The following is a 17,269-nucleotide window of genomic DNA, read 5'->3' on the forward strand; positions in this document are numbered from 1 at the left end:
GAATTGCTTAAAATCCATTCTTAGTGGGTGTTTGCATCATGAAAGGAATCTTCTCCCCAAATTTCATGTTTCTAGGTCCCAGGGTTTGGGCTGGGTGTTGATGAGTCAGTTAGGACACTGGTCTTTATATAGACAGATTTATTTTATTTATAGTCCGCTCTCTCCACAAGTGGGCTCAGAGTGGATTAACAGCATATAAATACATATAATAAAAACAAATAAAAACACTGGTACCAATCATGTAAAAATACACCACTAAAAACATACTAAGGTATCTCACATTGCTCCCTATATCTCAGCATCCTCAAGATCTGCAGGGCTGGGTAGCGAAGATTTAGTCAGCTTGTGGGCTGTGGCTCAAAAGTGGCTCACAAGCCACATACGGGTCAGACAGATGGAGGTGGAAATGGGTAAACTGTGAGAGGAGGTTGGATGGCAGGTGTGACTGGTGTGATTAGAAAAACCACAATATGTATGCCCGTCTTCAGCAGGGCTCATTTCGAGGGGGAATACACAGGAACGCAATTCCGGCAGTTCCCCAAAGAGGTCACATGCCAGGTGGCCCCACCCACCTGACTCTCGGCCATTTTGGGCCCGTTTTGTCCTGGATTGGGGCCGCAACGGCCTGGATCAGGCCTCTGACAGGTGGTGGATCACTCTCCTGCTCAGCAGCGGCCTGATCCTGACCATTTTGGGCCCCTTTTCAGCCATTTTCAGCCCCTTTTTGCCATTTTGGGCCCAATTTCAGCCCTGAATGGCCAGGATCGGGTCCAAAACAGCCAGAACAGGTGATGTCAGGGAGTGTGGCATATGCAAATCAGTTATACTAATGACACACTTCTGGTGATGGCATGGCATATGCTAATGAGTTATGCTAATGAGTTCCTCCAGCTCTTTTTCTACGAAATGACCCCTGGTCTGCAGTATCACACAAAGGAACCATTTGTTAAGGCTTGGTTACTAGTATTCAAATGTAAATACTGTATTAAATGATCGCTTAGTTTGTCTGTTGAGTTGATGTTTTATCTAATTGGTTTTTATTGGTCAATAGTTTATTTGGTGGTTGGCTTTTTTTTAAAAAAAAGTCATAACTGGGAACGATGGGTGGTGGCGGTTTGGAATCAGTGGATTGAAAGGAATGAATGAAGCTTCAATTGACTGATTCAAAAGCAAATGATTAACTTGGTGGCTTAACCTGGAGCTGGAACTAAATACACAATTGTTTCCTGAAGAAGTGTCGCACTAGATCAGCCAATAGTCCCTTCAGTCCACCATCCTGTTTCACAGAGACGCAAACTGCCTAATTAACATGCAAGGTGTACCCCTTTACTATTCCCCCCCCTCCCAGAAGGCTTACAAGCAAAGTATAAAGGCCAAAGTCTCCCTATGCAATTGCCACCTATCACTCGATATTTAAAGATACACTACTCCTGAACACAGAGGTTCCATTTAGCCACTATGCCTAATGGCCACTAACAAGACCTTTCCTCCTCCATGAATTTGTCTCATCCCTGCTTAGAGGTCATCTGAACTAGCAGCCATCTCTGTATCTTGTGGCAGTAAGTTCCATAAGTGACCCCACTTCCCCCACTCAGGTTTCAGAGATATCATTTGACTACAGAAAAATTGGAAGCCGCCTTCAACTTCATAAAGCAGAACCAATTAGCCCGTCAGGCAAAGCTCAGCCCCGAACCACAGGAGAGAAGATTACAGTGTCTCTCTCCTCTTTCCATGGCATCTGATTGTACAGACAGATTAGGTTAATTAGTATTTCTTGCAAAAAAAAGGGGGGGGAGGATGCTGAGCAATCTAACTCAAGAGGGGCTAATTATGAGAAGTAGCAAAGCCATATCTAGGTAGTAACTGGAGGACAAGCCGATGGATGGAAAGCTGTCCAAGAAGCCAGTCAGGGTGGGATGGCAGCAGAGGTTGCGAATTCTGGGGGATGAAGTCAGCAGAAAATCAGGAGTCCATTTTCCCACTTGGCTTGTACCTTTGGCTTCCAGTGACCTGACTTTCAGTTTTATGCTCTGTACAGCACTTTTCCTAAGATGCTCAGATAAGCAGATCTCTCCAAGTCCATCAAACACTTGCAAATTCGTGCGGAGCGTTTTCGAGCGTTTGACAGAAATGCTTGCAAAAATGTAAGCAGTTTGGGGGCAAAGTACGAGAGGCTGTGTTCACCCACCACCTAATACGAAGATAGCCCAGAATCTCATGGAATCGAGAGACATAGATATGCACAGATTTGAAAAAGCTGGCAATAGCCAAAACATATTTTAATATGACACATTTTAGTACAAACGATTAGAACCAAAGGTATCCGAAATTCAGAGCCGTCAAGTAGTATACACAGTAGAAAAGTTAATACAATGTTTAAATTATAAGAAGAATAAATCTCACTCTCAGTTTTTAATCCAATATAGAAAATGGATTTGGGGGAAACATTCTAAAAAAAAAATATCCTTGATAACAGTCATATTTGGTCTCTCTGAAGGGAATACTCAGGACATAAATACTTCTTTCTCCCTGATAGAAGCGAAGATATTATATGCACTGATCTTCCCTTTTTATAGTGGGTCTGAAAAATCAAGGAAAACAAAATGAAACACAAGAGGGCTGTTAGTTTCCAGCCCACAAACCAAACCGTATAGATAGTTTTGATCCCTTTCCCACAACTTGGAATTCAGTAGGGTTGTGGAAGCAGGCAGAGAGGAACTACCGGGAAATTCCTTCTGTGATTTGGAGAGCAATTGGAAAACCCCTGAGAAATTATTGTGCCTCCAGCCCTCTAGGGCTATAGAAGGACTTCAGGAGGCAAGGTGAATCCTCCGTTTTATGGAACGAACGTCTCCTTTTCTCTCCCCCCAAAGAGGGGCAAACCAAGGTTCAGACATACTCTCTAGCTGTGGAAGGCTGCGATTGCCGATAATACTGTTGTCCTCTTTCCTCTGGTTTGGGGCAAGAACAGGATAAGAAAGAGCCTCCCAGCAGGGTCAAACTGGCTGCCGACCATCCTATGAAGAGAGCGGGCCCAAATTCATACCTGGGGCAAAGAAAGGTTGAATGAGTACAAATCAAGCAGTAAACTCGGCCGGCCGGCTGTGCTTAAAAAGATTCTCAGTTGTGTCCCAAAGTCATCCGGATTGCCAACAAAACAGAATTTAATAGAGACTGCGCAAAGCATACACAGGCTCTCTTATTTTGCATACATACCCTACAATGTTTAGTAGCTTGCATAATTAAGTCTGGGTTTATTAGCCACAGCTCCCCCTCAGACCACTAGAAATCTTACCTGTGTGGAACGATAATGGGGTTTCAAAACTGAGAAAAGATCTTCTTTCTTTACCGTTGTCAGCCACTAAGGCTGCATTAGCTCAAAATTGGTTTGGGAGAAAATAACTGATCAGATAACATCTGTGGATCCCGATGATCAATCTTCATATATAGAAAAATGGTCCCTATTTTTTGAATATGGAACCAACTATGCTACAACTGACAACTCTTAACCAAAAAAAAAGCATTTTCTTTTATATTAATTGTACATGGCATAAAAATCTGTATATCAGGTTGTTTAGCTCAGTATCTTAAATGTTGTTATATAAATGACTCGTTGAGTGTTAAAAGTTTACATTTTGTTAATGTTGGGGAAAAAAGATAAAATAGTTATTTTAAAAAAGAAATTTTATCTGCTAGGATTTTCAGATGTTCTTTCAAGTTTTATCTTGGCAACCACAAGGTCTAAAAACTTGGGGCATTTTTGGAAATTGGTATAAACAGGATTCTATATTCTGCACCCAATATACCAAACTGTGTTTGTATGAATATATGCAGGGGGGGGGGAAGAGTAATATTCTCCCTGCCGAATGGTGACTTTTGTCAGATGGGGACAGTGCCAGATGTGGAACCTTCCAAATCATTTGTACACTCTTTGGGCCGTCAGCTGCTTCTTCAGCAGAATGCAACGTTATAGGTCAGACCCAAATGAAATGTCCCAATAACACAATGGAGTTTTCCTCTTTCCCACGGATCTCCATGAAATTCTGCTCCTGAGGGGTCTACAGCAGGAAGGGAGAACTCAGCAGAAATTGCCAATTTACAGTGCAATCCTAAACAGAGCTACTGTAGTATAAGCCCACTGAAATCAATGGGCTTAGGCTGGAGTAACTCTCCTTAGGATTGCACAGTTAGTCTAGTTCCAGCCCCATGTATTTCCAAGAGTGTTTTCAGGTATGGGAGGTGGCCAAACACTTGCAAGATTTGTCAGTTTTAAAGAGAAAAAATACTGTGCGTTCTGTGTCAGATTTCACTGGAAAGGGTCATATTCGGCAGCCGCTAGAAGGTGCTGTTTAGAGTGTTCTCCTAATTTTCCTGTTCAGCTCTGGGATTGGCCAGACCAGGAAAGTGTACCACAGGTTTGGCCACTGTCTTTTGATCAGAGTGGAGCAGGAGAAAGGTCTACCGTTGAAGAAGAGCAGGTGGGCAGGCAGGAACAGTCATTCTCTAACACACATGCTTATTCACATATGCACACATGAGCGCTAGTTTCAGACTACATTCTCCTTGGGAGGACTTGCAGCTCCATGGTACAGCGCATGCAGAAGGGCCCATGTTCAGTCCCTGAGCATCTCCTGTAAAAAAGCAGCATGGCTGGAAAAGAACCATCTGCCTCAGAGCTTGGAGAGGAACTATCATTTGCAGGCCACAGTCTTAGGTACACTTACCCACATGCTTTTTCTGGTTAAAATCAGGTGTTCCCTTGCTCCCTACCTGACTGTGGCAGATGCATGTTTAAACACAGGAATTTGCTGCTGCTAAGGCTACTAGGACTGAAGCCCCATTCCCAACTGGGCCTTTAGTTGGGTAATCTGCCCACCCACTCCTCCAACTTGGCATAGGCCCAGCAGTAGCATTTATTCACCTGGCATTGACTGGTGTGCTTGGATTGAAGAACTCGACCGTCACCCGTGCTGCGTACCACGAGACAGCTGTCATTGCACACAGACCTGGGAACACAGAGGGAAAACCAAAGTATCTAGCTTTTCGCGGAGAACACAGTTAAGGTTGCTCCGTTTCACAAAACTGAGAATGCCACATTTCAGCTGGCCTCTGCAGCTGTGTCTTTACCAGTAGCTAGGTCCTGAAAGCTCGAGCAGGTTGCGTGGGTGTGCTGAAGAGATATAGTGGCTCACTGGCAGAGTACCTGTGTTGTATCTGGAAGGTCCCTGGTTCAATGCCTGGCACCTCCCAGTTAAAAGAATCAGATAGTTGATGATACAAAATACTGTATCAATCTATCTAGAATCCTTTAACTAAGATGTCACAGCACTTTCCCAAAGCTTGGAGATCAGTTGTAATTTCAGGAGAACTCCAGGTCCCCTCTTAAGGTTGGTAGCCCTATTGTGGCATGCAAAGCTGAAACTCGATCCATGCCATGTCAACTCATGCTCATTGGTGCAAAACAGGCGCTTCTTAGTTGCTGAGACTGCCTGCAACAAAAAGCCAATGTAAGATTTTGCATTGTTCCAAAGCATTTAATGAGCTTCACATATATAGCCTTGGTAATCTGAAGAACCAGGGCTTTTTTTCAGGGGGAACGCAGGGGAACGGAGTTCCAGAACCTCTTGAAAATGGTCACATCGCTGGTGGCCCCACCCCCTGATCTCCAGACAGAGGGGAGTTGAGATTGCCCTCCACGCTGCTCGGCGGCGTGGAGGGCAATCTAAACTCCCCTCTGTCTGGAGATCAGGGGGTGGGGCCACCAGCCATGTGACCATATTCTCTGAGGGCAACCCACTGAGTTCCACCACCTCTTTCCCCAGAAAAAAAGCCCTGTAAAGAACTATCTTGAAAAGTAAGCTAGCAAGTAAGCTAGTGGGGTGGGGGAGGCCTGGAGTAAGATGTCCTCAATGGGCTGGCTGCTGTGAGTGGGCCCTTTTTGGGGAGGCTCATGTTAGCAATTGGATGGGAGACCTCCAGCAAAGACCAGGGTTGCAGAGGCAGGCAATGGCAAACCACCTCTGTTGGTCTCCTGCCTTGAAAACCCCACCAGGGGTCGCCATAAATCAGCTATGACTTGAGGGCAGTCTTCACCACTCACAGGTTTCCTAGATACATCTGACTGGTCATATTTATAAACCAAATGTGGGACTTGACAGCCCCAGGATCGGATCCAGCAGGCTGATTTTACAGTTTCAATAATAACTAAAGGGGGAGAAGGGGGAAATAATATGCTTGCATACACATCTGTGAAGACCTGTGTACATGCATCTGGGAAGTTTAAGTGTCCCTCCCCACATTCTGAAATGGTACAATCCCAAGAAGACTGTACCAGGCAATTCTTCTATACATAACTCCTCCTAGCAATGGTGGCATTGTGTATATGAAGCGCCGCAACAAAAGCTTTTATATGACAGCACAGTCCTAAACAGGGCAACACTATTCTACGCTCACTGAAACCAATGGGCTCAAATTACACTTTATGATTTGTAACATGCAGTGTGTGGGTTCCCCCAACTGGACTTTGACTGAGATAGTCAGATGTCAGGTTCTAATGGACGCATTTCCTGAGTCTGCGGGGCCTCGATTCAGATTGTTACCACGGTATAAAAACAACAACAACAACAACAACAACAACATTCAATTAATATACTGCTCTTCAGGACAATTTAATGCCACACTCAGAGTGGTTTACAAAGTGTGTTATTATTACGCTCATGACAATCACCCTGCGAGGTGGGTTGTGCTAAGAGAGCTCTGAAAGAGCTGTGATTCAGCTAGCATCAAGCAGACGATTGGGGAATCAAATCTGGCTCTCCAGATTAGAGTCCTGCCGCTCTTAACAGCTACTCCAAACTGGCATGGGGAGAGAAGTCCTTCAGACTCCCCGCTGCAGTTTTTTCAAACTGAAACAACCTGGGGTGGTGTTATTTGCCCCCCAGAGGGACGGCATGCGCACTTGGGAAATATGTTCTCTCTCATCTGATGTTTGACCATTTCAGTCAAAGGGTGTGTGTGTGTACACCAAGACATTGCACATGAAGGTGAAATATCAGCTTCTCAGCTTAAGATGAAGCATCAGCTTAGAAATTGTACTTAGAATTGCACTGTACTTAGAATTGTACTTAGAATTGCACTGTAAATTTCTTCTGATCTCTACACTGAAAGTAGCGACACCAAGGTGGAACAATCATCTCTACACGCTCTAGCAATTGTCGTTGGCTTTCAGCACTGCTGAAATTCCCGCTGCTCAGACAGACTGCTCCTGCTTGGAAGCCACTGTACCAAAAAGGCAGCAGCTGCTGCTTTTCCAGGCCTACCAATTTCTCTCCTTCTCCCTCACACCAGCCAATACGTTGTTAAGCAGCAAGGAACAAGGCAATGAGAAAGAGCAGCCATGGAATTCTGCTGGGCCTACTGCCCTTACTAAGCCTCCGAGCAAGCTAATATCTGGGCTCGGCTGCTACCATCTTGAAAACGTTTATTTATTCTGCACAGGAAAAGTTACATGATTCAGCAGGGGAAGCGTCAATATAAGGTGCAATGGCAAACTACCTGTTACTCTCTTGCCATGAAAACCCCACCAGGGGTCGCCATAAGTCAACTATGACTTGAGGACAGGATTTCATTTACGCCTTCCAGTGTAATGAGTCACCTCCTGCTTTCTTGGTTGGACTGCCAACCCTGGTTTGGGAAATTCTGGAGGTGCCTGGGGCAGGAGCTCAATGGGGACCTGATGCCATAGGGTCTGCTTTCTGATGTCATTTCCTCCCAGTGAACTGAAATAGTACTTCCAGAAGAGCTCCAGTTCCCACCTCGAAACTGGTGACCCTATTTCTTGATGCTTGCTGGCATTCATGAATAAAAACGCTTCACTTAACCGTTCTTGTTGGAAAGAGTTAAGGGGAAAGGGGGCTTGAGAACTGTTTTGTTTTTATTTTGCTACAAGTCTCGTAATTGCTTTTTTCATTTCTTTAATGACTATTGTTTTGTAATAAATGCCATAATGATAACGTTGGACCGTATAATGTCAGCATTGCTCACAGGACACAGAATTAAAACAGAAGCCCTCGTGTGCAAGGTTTTTTGGGGGGGGAGGGGGGAAGCATAATTAAGGTAATAAGTGCTTTTAACTCTTCTCTTAAACTGAACATTTAAAAAAAGAATAGAATTTCTTTGTTCTTTCAAAAGAAAAATCACTGCATTCCAAGAGCCTTCCATATTACGTGGGAGCAAGTGGTGGCAACGTTTCAGTAACCTTTTCCCTGCCTTTTCACAGAAGTGCAACAGCCTTCCAGGACACCATAAAAAGAAGAGGAAAATCTACAAAGCTAATTCCTTCCCTGCCGAATACATTTATTTTTTTGCCATACGAGGAGCTATTTTTGAAGGTTTTTTTTTAAATCGCCTAGTTGCACTATTTTACAACTATTTATTTATTTATTCAATTTATATACCGCCCATCCCCAGGGGCTCTGGGCGGTGAACAGTTAAAATTGATAAAAACAAAAACTAAAATCAATATACAAATAATAAAACAAATTAACAAGGTGCAGTGGTGGGGAGAACCCTCCCCCACCCCAAGGTGGGAGGCCGACATGGCACCGCCCCCTTCAATCACCGAACGCCTGGCGGAACAGCTCTGTCTTACAGGTCCGGCGGAACGATAATATGTCCCGCTGGGCCCGGGTTTCCATTGACAGAGCGTTCCACCAGGCTGGGGCCAGGACTGAAAAGGCCCTGGCCCTGGTTGAAGCGAGGCGGGCTTCCTTAGGGCCGGGGACCACAAGTAAATATTTATTCGCTGATCGGAGCGATCTCCGGGGAACGTACAGGGAGAGGCGGTATTTTACAACTATGCAAGAAAAATAAAAATAATCACTATGAAAATAAATGCATCAGCAGCAACCCCCCCCCTTAATTTCCCCTTACTCTTTCCAGGATTTCCTTCAACAGATAAACTGGCTATACGTCTGCGTCTGTGGGCTGCCTTCTTTGCTTTCGGCTGCACAGGCAGAGGCCATTTTTCCCTAGGGCAGGCCTCCCATGGCAAGGTCTTACTTCATTAACCATCCATTTGCTCATAACCTGCCCTTATTTCCATTAACTTTTTAAAAATGGGAACTCTGAACCTCAACATTTTATGAATATGCCCCTGAATTTTCACCAAAGGCAAAATCCCTAGGAATTTTAGACATAATGCAAACTACTTGGGGTGGGTTGGTGGAGATGAGAAATTTAAGGTAAATTTTAGGTGTACAAAAGATGGTCCCAGACAAGCGAACATTCACGTTCCAGGCAACATTTTGAAAACATTTCTAACTCCGGCGCTGTACTTCACATTTCTGGATTGCACCCCTCTCTGCCTAGATTCCCTGAGTTGATGTTCAGACAGAGGACAAATGGTCTTAATTTTGTAATTAACAGAATTTTCAGGCATTAGGTTGGCAGACTGTTGAAAAGCCAGTCTGCCTCAGTTATACAGACAAGTGCACAGCCACCTCGTTATTTTTTCATCTGGCCTCCAAGTTGCTTGGAACAATGACCTTGCAAGGTAGGAAAGGTTCAGGGGGTAGAGCCCAAAGTAATCCATCTTTGCAGGAATTTGAAAATGAGTTTTCTCAGGGCTCATTTTGAGGGGGAATGCACAGGAACGCAGTTACGGTAGTTCTCCGAAAAGGTCACATGTCAGGTGGCCCCACCCACCTGATTTTTGGCCATTTTGGGCCCGTTTCAGCCTGAATCAGGGCTGAAACGGCCCAATTCGGGCCCAAAATGGCCAGGATCAGGCCCAAGACAGCCAGGATTGGTCCTGAAACAGCCAGGATCGGGCCTCTGACTGGTGGTGGATCACTCTCCCATTCAGCAGCGGCCCAATCCTGACTATTTTGGGCTTCTTTTCGGCCATTTTCAGCCCCTTTTTGCCATTTTGGGCCCAATTTTGCCCCTGAATGGCCAGGATTGGGTCCAAAACATCCAGGATAGGTGATGTCAGGGGGGTGGGGCATATGCAAAGCAGTTATGCTAACGACACATTTCCGGTGATGGCAAGGAGCATGGCATATGCAAATGAGCCATGCTAATGAGTTATGCTAATGAGTTCCTCCTGCTCTTTTTCTATGAAATGACCCCTGAGTTTTCCTCATCTTCATTCCACAGTCTAGGTGCTACACCATGCCACACCATGCAAACTGTAGGACAGTGCAAGGCATTCGGGTTTACCTGCAAGCATGAAAAAGACTCCTCCCAAGACAGCGATCCAACTTTTGGTCACCGGGTTTTTGTCCCCCACTTTGGTACACTTCATTCCGATCACACTGACGATGAGTCCCACAAAACCCAGAAGAATGGACACCACCATGAGAGCTCGGGAAGTCTGGATGTGAACTACAAAGCAAAACAAACAAATCCCAAACCCAGTCTTCGCAACTTCAAGAGGAGAGAGGCATGCTACCATTGCTCAGTTAAGGTTCATTTTGCAGAACGAAAGGACGTGCTGGGTTGGAATGCTGCAATTAGAATCTTTCACTGGGAAGGGGATGGTTAGATCAGGGCTTTGCAACTGCCGAAGTATTTTTATTATTTGACAATACCAAAGCTTAGAAGAGCTTTTACTCTGGCCAGAATGAATGCCCTTCCTTCAGCGGTTTTGGAGGGTAGATTCAAGAAAGTACCATACATTAAAAGAACACGCAGATGCCCATATGATAACGTTGAAACCACTGAACATACGATTATAGAGCGTCCCATATTTAATGAGTCGGGGGCTAGCTTAATTACCCCTCTACTTAAAAATATGGAACTACCTAATATGACAGCCCAGGTGACGTGGTTATTATCGGTCATAAATGATTCCGTTACTCATTCTGTGGCAAAATATATAGGGGCAATAATCAAACATCAGAGAAATAATATTAAGTAAGGTTTTGCCCAATTTTAATTTCTGCTTAAGGCGATAGTTCTATGAGCAGTACCAAAGAGAGAGAGAGAGAGAGAGAGAGAGAGAGAGAGAGAGAGAGAGAGGAAGAGGGATTCTCTTATTGAAGCTCACAAACCATAGAGGTCAACAACACCATGATCCCGTGGAACCCCTAGAGACAGTTTGAAACATCTGAGCAAAGATCTGCACAAGAAAGGTGAAAACCCAAAAGTCAGGCAACCAGGACCAAGTCAGATAGCTAGACCGATAGCTAGATAGCTAGATAAAGGGCTTTGCTAATGAGGAAGAAGGTTTCTGCACAGTTGCCTTGATGAAAATTGCTCTTCCTATGCATTTAGCCTCAGAAGGGTTGCAGTTAACCGACTTGCTTTCTTTGCTGCGCTCAAAGTAGCCCAAAGAGGGACAGTTCTGGTTGAATTAACTCTCCCATGGCCAGCATCTAAGTTTGGTCTTTCCCCTTCCCTACTTAGGGATAAAGAGCATATCAGGACTTCCAGAACTCCAGTATCATCAGTTGTGGGTACCCCCCCCCCCACAACTTGGCTTCGTTAATTTCCGTTTGTAAACTCCCCCCTCCACTTCCTTACTCAATAAACAGCCGTTTTAAAAAACAAATAAAAAGAGGCATTTCTTTATCCCACCAATGCATGGAGCAAACATTATAAGCTCTTTGTTACATAGGTGTGTGTGTGGGGGGGGGCGGAGTTAGTTTGGAAGGGCTGCTGTGCCTTTAAGAGGTGAGAGGCAGACAAGCGCTCCCCCCCAGAGTGCGATCACCGCTGCATTTCTCCTGATTGTACTTAATAAAGACACTGGAGACCCGCCAAGGGGGGAAAGAAAGGAAGCAGAAGTGGCCGCAAGGGGTATTTGAAGGTCATCTGAGAGGCAAAGCCCATGGCGGGCGCTCAAGGCACTGCTCATAAAGCCCATCCTTTTAAAACAAACCCTTAAAAACTTCCTTCAAGCTTTTAAGTTTTTTTTGAAAAAAAATACTCCATCCCACCTTTGCTGAATACCCCACGGTCCTCTAATGTTTTGACAACGCAACAAAGTTTATTAGGAATGGTTCTTGAGCTGTTTGCCTTGTCCAGCCCTGGTGCTAAACTTGTGCCCCAACTCTTAGGGGATTTTGCTTCCCACGGCAAGGCTCAACTCTCTGTGCATCATACAGAAAACAGGATCCTAAGCATGTGCAGAGTGCACTGTCCCACTACTCAAAAAAAGCATTGAGCTTAGGCCATGGGCAACATGGGCAGCTGCTCTGGGCTCCACACCTGGGCGGGGGGGGGGGGTGAGCAACCGCCCATGGCCCCACCATCCCACGAAAAAAAGGAAGGGGGAAGAAAGAGAACAGGTTGCTGCTGCCCGTTGCACCTACCCTGTTTGGGGTTCAGGCCTTCCAGAAGCAGTGGTGTCCCCTCCCCGCTTTGTGGGAGGAGAGGGCCACCCTTTACTTGGCCCAGGCAAGGCTGGCCAGGAGGGAGTGGCAACGATTATGGGACCCCATCCTGGACTTCTGCCCAGAATCACCAAGACAGCCTCTGCTCAGGGAATGGGAACATCAGAGATCAGCTGAGAATTGCCAACTGATCGGGCAAAAGCAGTCCCAACCAGGAACGCCGTTGTTTCAAGGGCCGCTCTCAAATCAACCTGGAAAGCTTTTGGATGCTCATATCCAGGTCAGGATGCTGTTAAAGACACCGGAGCACCAGCTAGTTAGAAAATAGGTTTGCCTACTGCTTGGAGAGGGGAAAAAGTCCTGTTCTTTAAGAGAGACTCACTGACCTTGGTAGCCCAGGCAAGTCTGAGATCAGATCTTGAACGCTAAACGGAGTTGGCCTTCATTAGGGTTGCTATGCAGTGGCAGGCAACTGCAAACCACCTCTGTTAGTCTCTTGCCTTGGAAATTTCAGCAGGGGGCGCTATAAGTCGGTGAGAACTCGATAGCACTCTCCACCACCACCACCAATGGAATGTTATTACCAGGTGGTGCTGTTTATCTCTGTGCCATGAAAAACCTGAAGCGCCTGTTTCCATACATTAAGCCTCTCTTCGAGGGTCAGGATTCTGTCCTTCAGGTCTTTGGCCTCCCTGTTAGAACGCTTCAGGCGGGAAGCCGCATTGGTCTGTAGGAGAAGAGCAGATTCGAGTCCAGCAGCCGCTAGAAACCAACTGGTCTCTAAGGTGCTACTGGACTCGAATCCTGTTCTCCTATAAGAAAGCTGGCAGACTTAAAGGAAGAATCACAGAAGCAGAGACTTGGAAGGGACGTCCAGGGTCATCTAATCCAACCTTTTGCACAATGCAGGAAATTCACAACTATCTCTCCTAGACCTCCAGTGCCCCCTGCTCCATGCCCAGAAGAAAGAAAGAAAGAAAGAAAGAAAGAAAGAAAGAAAGAAAGAAAGAAAGAAAGAAAGAAAGAAAGAAAGAAAGAAAGAAAGAAAGAGGGGAAAGCATCATGTCAGAGAGACATGAAGCCCCCCCCCCAACTTTTGCAAATTGAACAATAATAAAAGTATTTTTAAAATTGTGAATTGAATTCTTCAGGAGACCCTCAAAGGGGATAGAGGGCTATGCGCTGTCGTCTAGCACCTACCGTACCAGAGTCAGGCTGGCAGCTGTAGGGGGCTAAAAGATTGAAGTGCTGGAGGGGCCCCGAAATACCTGAAAGCCTAGAGGCCCGACCATGGGTTAATACGGCCCTGCTCTGCTCCATGCCCAGAAGATGGAAAGAAGGAAAGCGAGCAAGCAAGCTCCATTCCAGACGGACGTGAAGCACCCCACCCCCCGCCTTTTTCAAAGCGGTGCAAATCCCTCTCCGGGCCCCCCGACGCCCGCACCAGACGGCCCAGCCTCGGCCCCTGCCTGCCCGCCCGCGGCGGGACGCACCGTCGAGCGAGAGCAGCGACTCGTGCAGCTTGCACTGGACTTGCCCGGTGCTCTGCGAGGCGCAGCTCATCCAGAGGCCCTCGTACAGCCCGACGGCCGTGATGATGGCGTCCCCGGCGTACGAGCTCTGCTTCCACTGCGGCAGGGCCGAGGCGCAGATGGTGCCCACCCAGCCGGCCAGCGCCAGGAAGTAGCCCACCAGCTGCAGCCCCGCGCTGGCCATGGACGGGGAGCCGACGGGCGACGGGCGCCGGCCAGCAGGGCGAGCGGCGAATTCTTCGACGGGGCCGGCGGCACTTGCGGCAGCGCCGGCCGCTGCCCAGCGATGCCAGGGGCCGCCCCCGCGCGGGGCATCGCTTTGGAAACGCGCCCCCCCCCCGCCACGCTGCTCCCTCCCACGCGGCTAGGCTGGCTCTGGAGCGGGGGAGGGGCCGCATTTGCCCCGCCCCCTCGGGGTTGCCAACTCTGGGCGGGGAAATTCCTGGAGGTTTGGGGAGGGGTGTGAAGCCATACAATTGACCTTCCAACGCAGCCATTTCCTCTAGAGGAATTGATTTCTGGGAGATAATTCTGGGAGCTCTCCAGGCCTCACCTTGGTGGTTGGCAACCCTACCCAGCGCCCTTTGCAAGAGGGTGGGGGGCATTTATGAAGCGCTTGCTCCTTGGGTGGAGAGTTGAACTAACTATGTTTTAACTGGGCACAAAGCAGCTCCCTGGGACCCTTACAGGGCAGGAAAGGGGGGCAGAAGCAGGGGCCCTTGATCCTTACACCATGGAGGCGTCAAGCCCATTCGCAGCCCTGGGGTTACCAACCTCCAGGTGGGGCCTGGAGATCCCCCACAATTACAACTGATTTCCAGCTTACCAAGATCAGTTCCCCTGGGAAAAAACGGCTGCTTGGGAGGGTGGATTCTATGGCGTTATACCCAGCTGAAGCCCTATTATTCCCCTTTGAGGTCTCTCTCCAAATCGTGACGTTCCTCATCTCCAGGAATTTGCCAACCAGCACCCCTAGTCCTAGTCCATATTGGGTGAACATGAGCCACTCAATCACCCACTCTCCTTTTACCCTACAGGGTCATTGTGACGACAAAACTGGGGGACTGGGAATGCTCTCCCGAGCTCCTTGAAGACGTATACCCCAAGCTTCTGATGCTTTTTCCTTAATGGAAATCCATCAAAATGTTTGCTTTCAGAGTAACAGTTATGCAGCTCCTGAGGAACATATTTCTCACATTTCTAGATTTCCAGCCATGCCTTCTATTTTCCAGGCAGCACAGTGGTTCATTCAGAGATTCAACAGGTAACCTCCTTTCAGGACAGCTCGTCCTGTACCTTCTCTGCATCAGGAACAACTCAGTTCTGAGGCACAGGCAGAGCTGGCTTTACCATCTCTACCACCAACTAACTGAATGGCAGCATTGAGGGCTGAACAGTAAAGCATGCAGAGATGCAGCAGGCCACCTCTTCTATGCACTGGTGCGGTCTTGAAACCTACATCCCAATTGCTGCAACCAGTTATCCCAGTGGCACCTGATCCACAACTTAACAGTAAAGCATGCAGAGATGCAGCAGGCCGCCTCTTCTATGCACTGGTGCCGCCTTGAAACCTGACTCCCAGTCACTGCAACCAGCTGTTCCAGTGGCACCTCATCCACAACTTAACTCAGAAACTTCGTATGCTCTTTTGGTCCTAATAAAAGATTTCCCCTGGCTTTTGCATTTGTGGGCGAGTGTGGATCCCTGTCTTGCTCTCGACTGAGCTGCAGGTACCTTTTTCCAGGCACACCACGGATGACCCAGGAGTGTTTAGGTGATCCCTGAGGGCTCCCAGTGCAGGAGGCGCCACGTGCTGCGCTTTGCAGGATCAGGCCCTCAGGACGCAATGGCATTTGGAAAAGCTTGATCTTGTGCCACTCTTGCCCTTTGTCTGCTGAGCACGCCTGAGCAGCATGCTAATGAGAGTAACCTTTCCTGGGCCGTTGCTCCCCATCCAAGGCCCGCTTTGTGCCGGCTGCTCGTGGGGGCTGCTTGGCATTTGGGCTGGAATCCGGGTAGGCTGCATTTGTAAACAAAAAACTTCATTGACATCAGATGGTGCAGCGTGTTTGGTTTCCTGCTGATTAAATTTACGCCTCCCCCCTGTGCATGTGTAAAAGGAAGAATGCCTTTATTTTTTTTGCACCAGCGTGCAAACATCAGTACATGGAATCTTAGCCCCCCTCCCCAGGGCCATTTGGAAGGAGGCCAGAATCCAACGGAGGCCTGGCACATTCCTGCCGAAAGCGGTTTGCAAACGGTTCTCCTGGGCTGCTTCGGAGAAAGCTGCCAAAGACGACGCCGTCGTTGAGTATGGGAGAAATTTTGCCCTGGGGCAGCCCTTGGAGACAGTTTGGAAACCTCCCCTGGGGCAGAAAGTTGATGCCGGTCCCTGGACAAGAAGCTGCCCAGTTTGCTCCGAAGCTCATTTTTCGCTCTTGCTTTGATATGTTTTGTACTTTGTCTTCTGATCAAATGATCTCCGAGGATGGATATGACAGCCCAAGGAACCAACTTCATAGAATGCCAAGACCTATCACTGGATTGTCTCCACCCTCGGATATGCAATTTAGATGCACTAAGCAATCACGGGTGAAGGGATACAGATGGAGGCTGGCAGGGCTTGGCAACAGAAAGGCTTCTCCGTGGTAGACTGCATCTGAACATGGAGGTTTTACTACTATGGCTAATAGCCATTGATGGACCTATAAGCTAGGAGTCATTGTTACATCCTGGTGCAGCAAGTTCCATGGATACTTTTTTTTGGTGCATTGGTAGTATAGTGGTTAAGTGGTCAGGCTGTGTGCTGGTTCGAATCCCACTAGTGCCATGAATTCTGCAGTTGGCCTTGGGCAAGCCTCTCCTCTCAGCCCCAGCTCCCCAGCTGTATTGTGGGGATAACAACAACAGTCAGTTTGTCCACTGCTCTGGGCGAGCACTAAAGTGTTTAGATTAGCATTATATAAGCACACATTATTATTGTTAGCTGCATAAATAGGTCTCAACCATCAAAGTGTGTTAACTGAGTGCAGGATACCATGCTACGACCACAACATTGATCGTTACATACTAAAGTTTGGGTATAAGCAAGTAAGGAGAAGGAATGAGAGCTATGATATAATTTAGTTTTGTTGTTACTTACTCTGAATAGATCTATTAGTCTGATCAAAATTCAAATGCAGAGCTTGTATAAGTTCTTATGCACTTTCTATTGATATATCTTTTTCAATAAAATGTTTAATTTTTTTTAAAAAAACTTATCGTTACATGCTAGCCCTCAGTTACCTACCAGATACCTCATACAGATTTCCAACAATGACACTCTCTCGTTGTACGTGAAAAACAGCTAAAACAATCATAATTGCACTTATATACTGCTCTTCTAGACAGATTAGTGCC

General features: G+C 47.0%; 1 protein-coding gene across 1 annotated transcript; it reads right to left on the reverse strand.

Moving 5' to 3' along the window:
- Positions 1–2,297: 2,297 nt before the first annotated feature.
- CLDN19 (claudin 19) lies at positions 2,298–14,116 on the reverse strand. Its single transcript, XM_055001632.1, has 5 exons — positions 13,832–14,116; positions 10,222–10,386; positions 4,922–5,006; positions 2,900–3,046; positions 2,298–2,581 (listed from the first exon to the last, which is right to left on the reverse strand). The coding sequence occupies exons 1-5, from the start codon at positions 14,052–14,054 to the stop codon at positions 2,548–2,550; spliced, it is 654 nt and encodes a 217-aa protein (XP_054857607.1). The 5' UTR covers positions 14,055–14,116; the 3' UTR covers positions 2,298–2,547.
- Positions 14,117–17,269: the final 3,153 nt, after the last annotated feature.

Source organism: Eublepharis macularius, chromosome 17 (assembly GCF_028583425.1).
Source record: "Eublepharis macularius isolate TG4126 chromosome 17, MPM_Emac_v1.0, whole genome shotgun sequence".
NCBI lineage: Eukaryota > Metazoa > Chordata > Lepidosauria > Squamata > Eublepharidae > Eublepharis > Eublepharis macularius.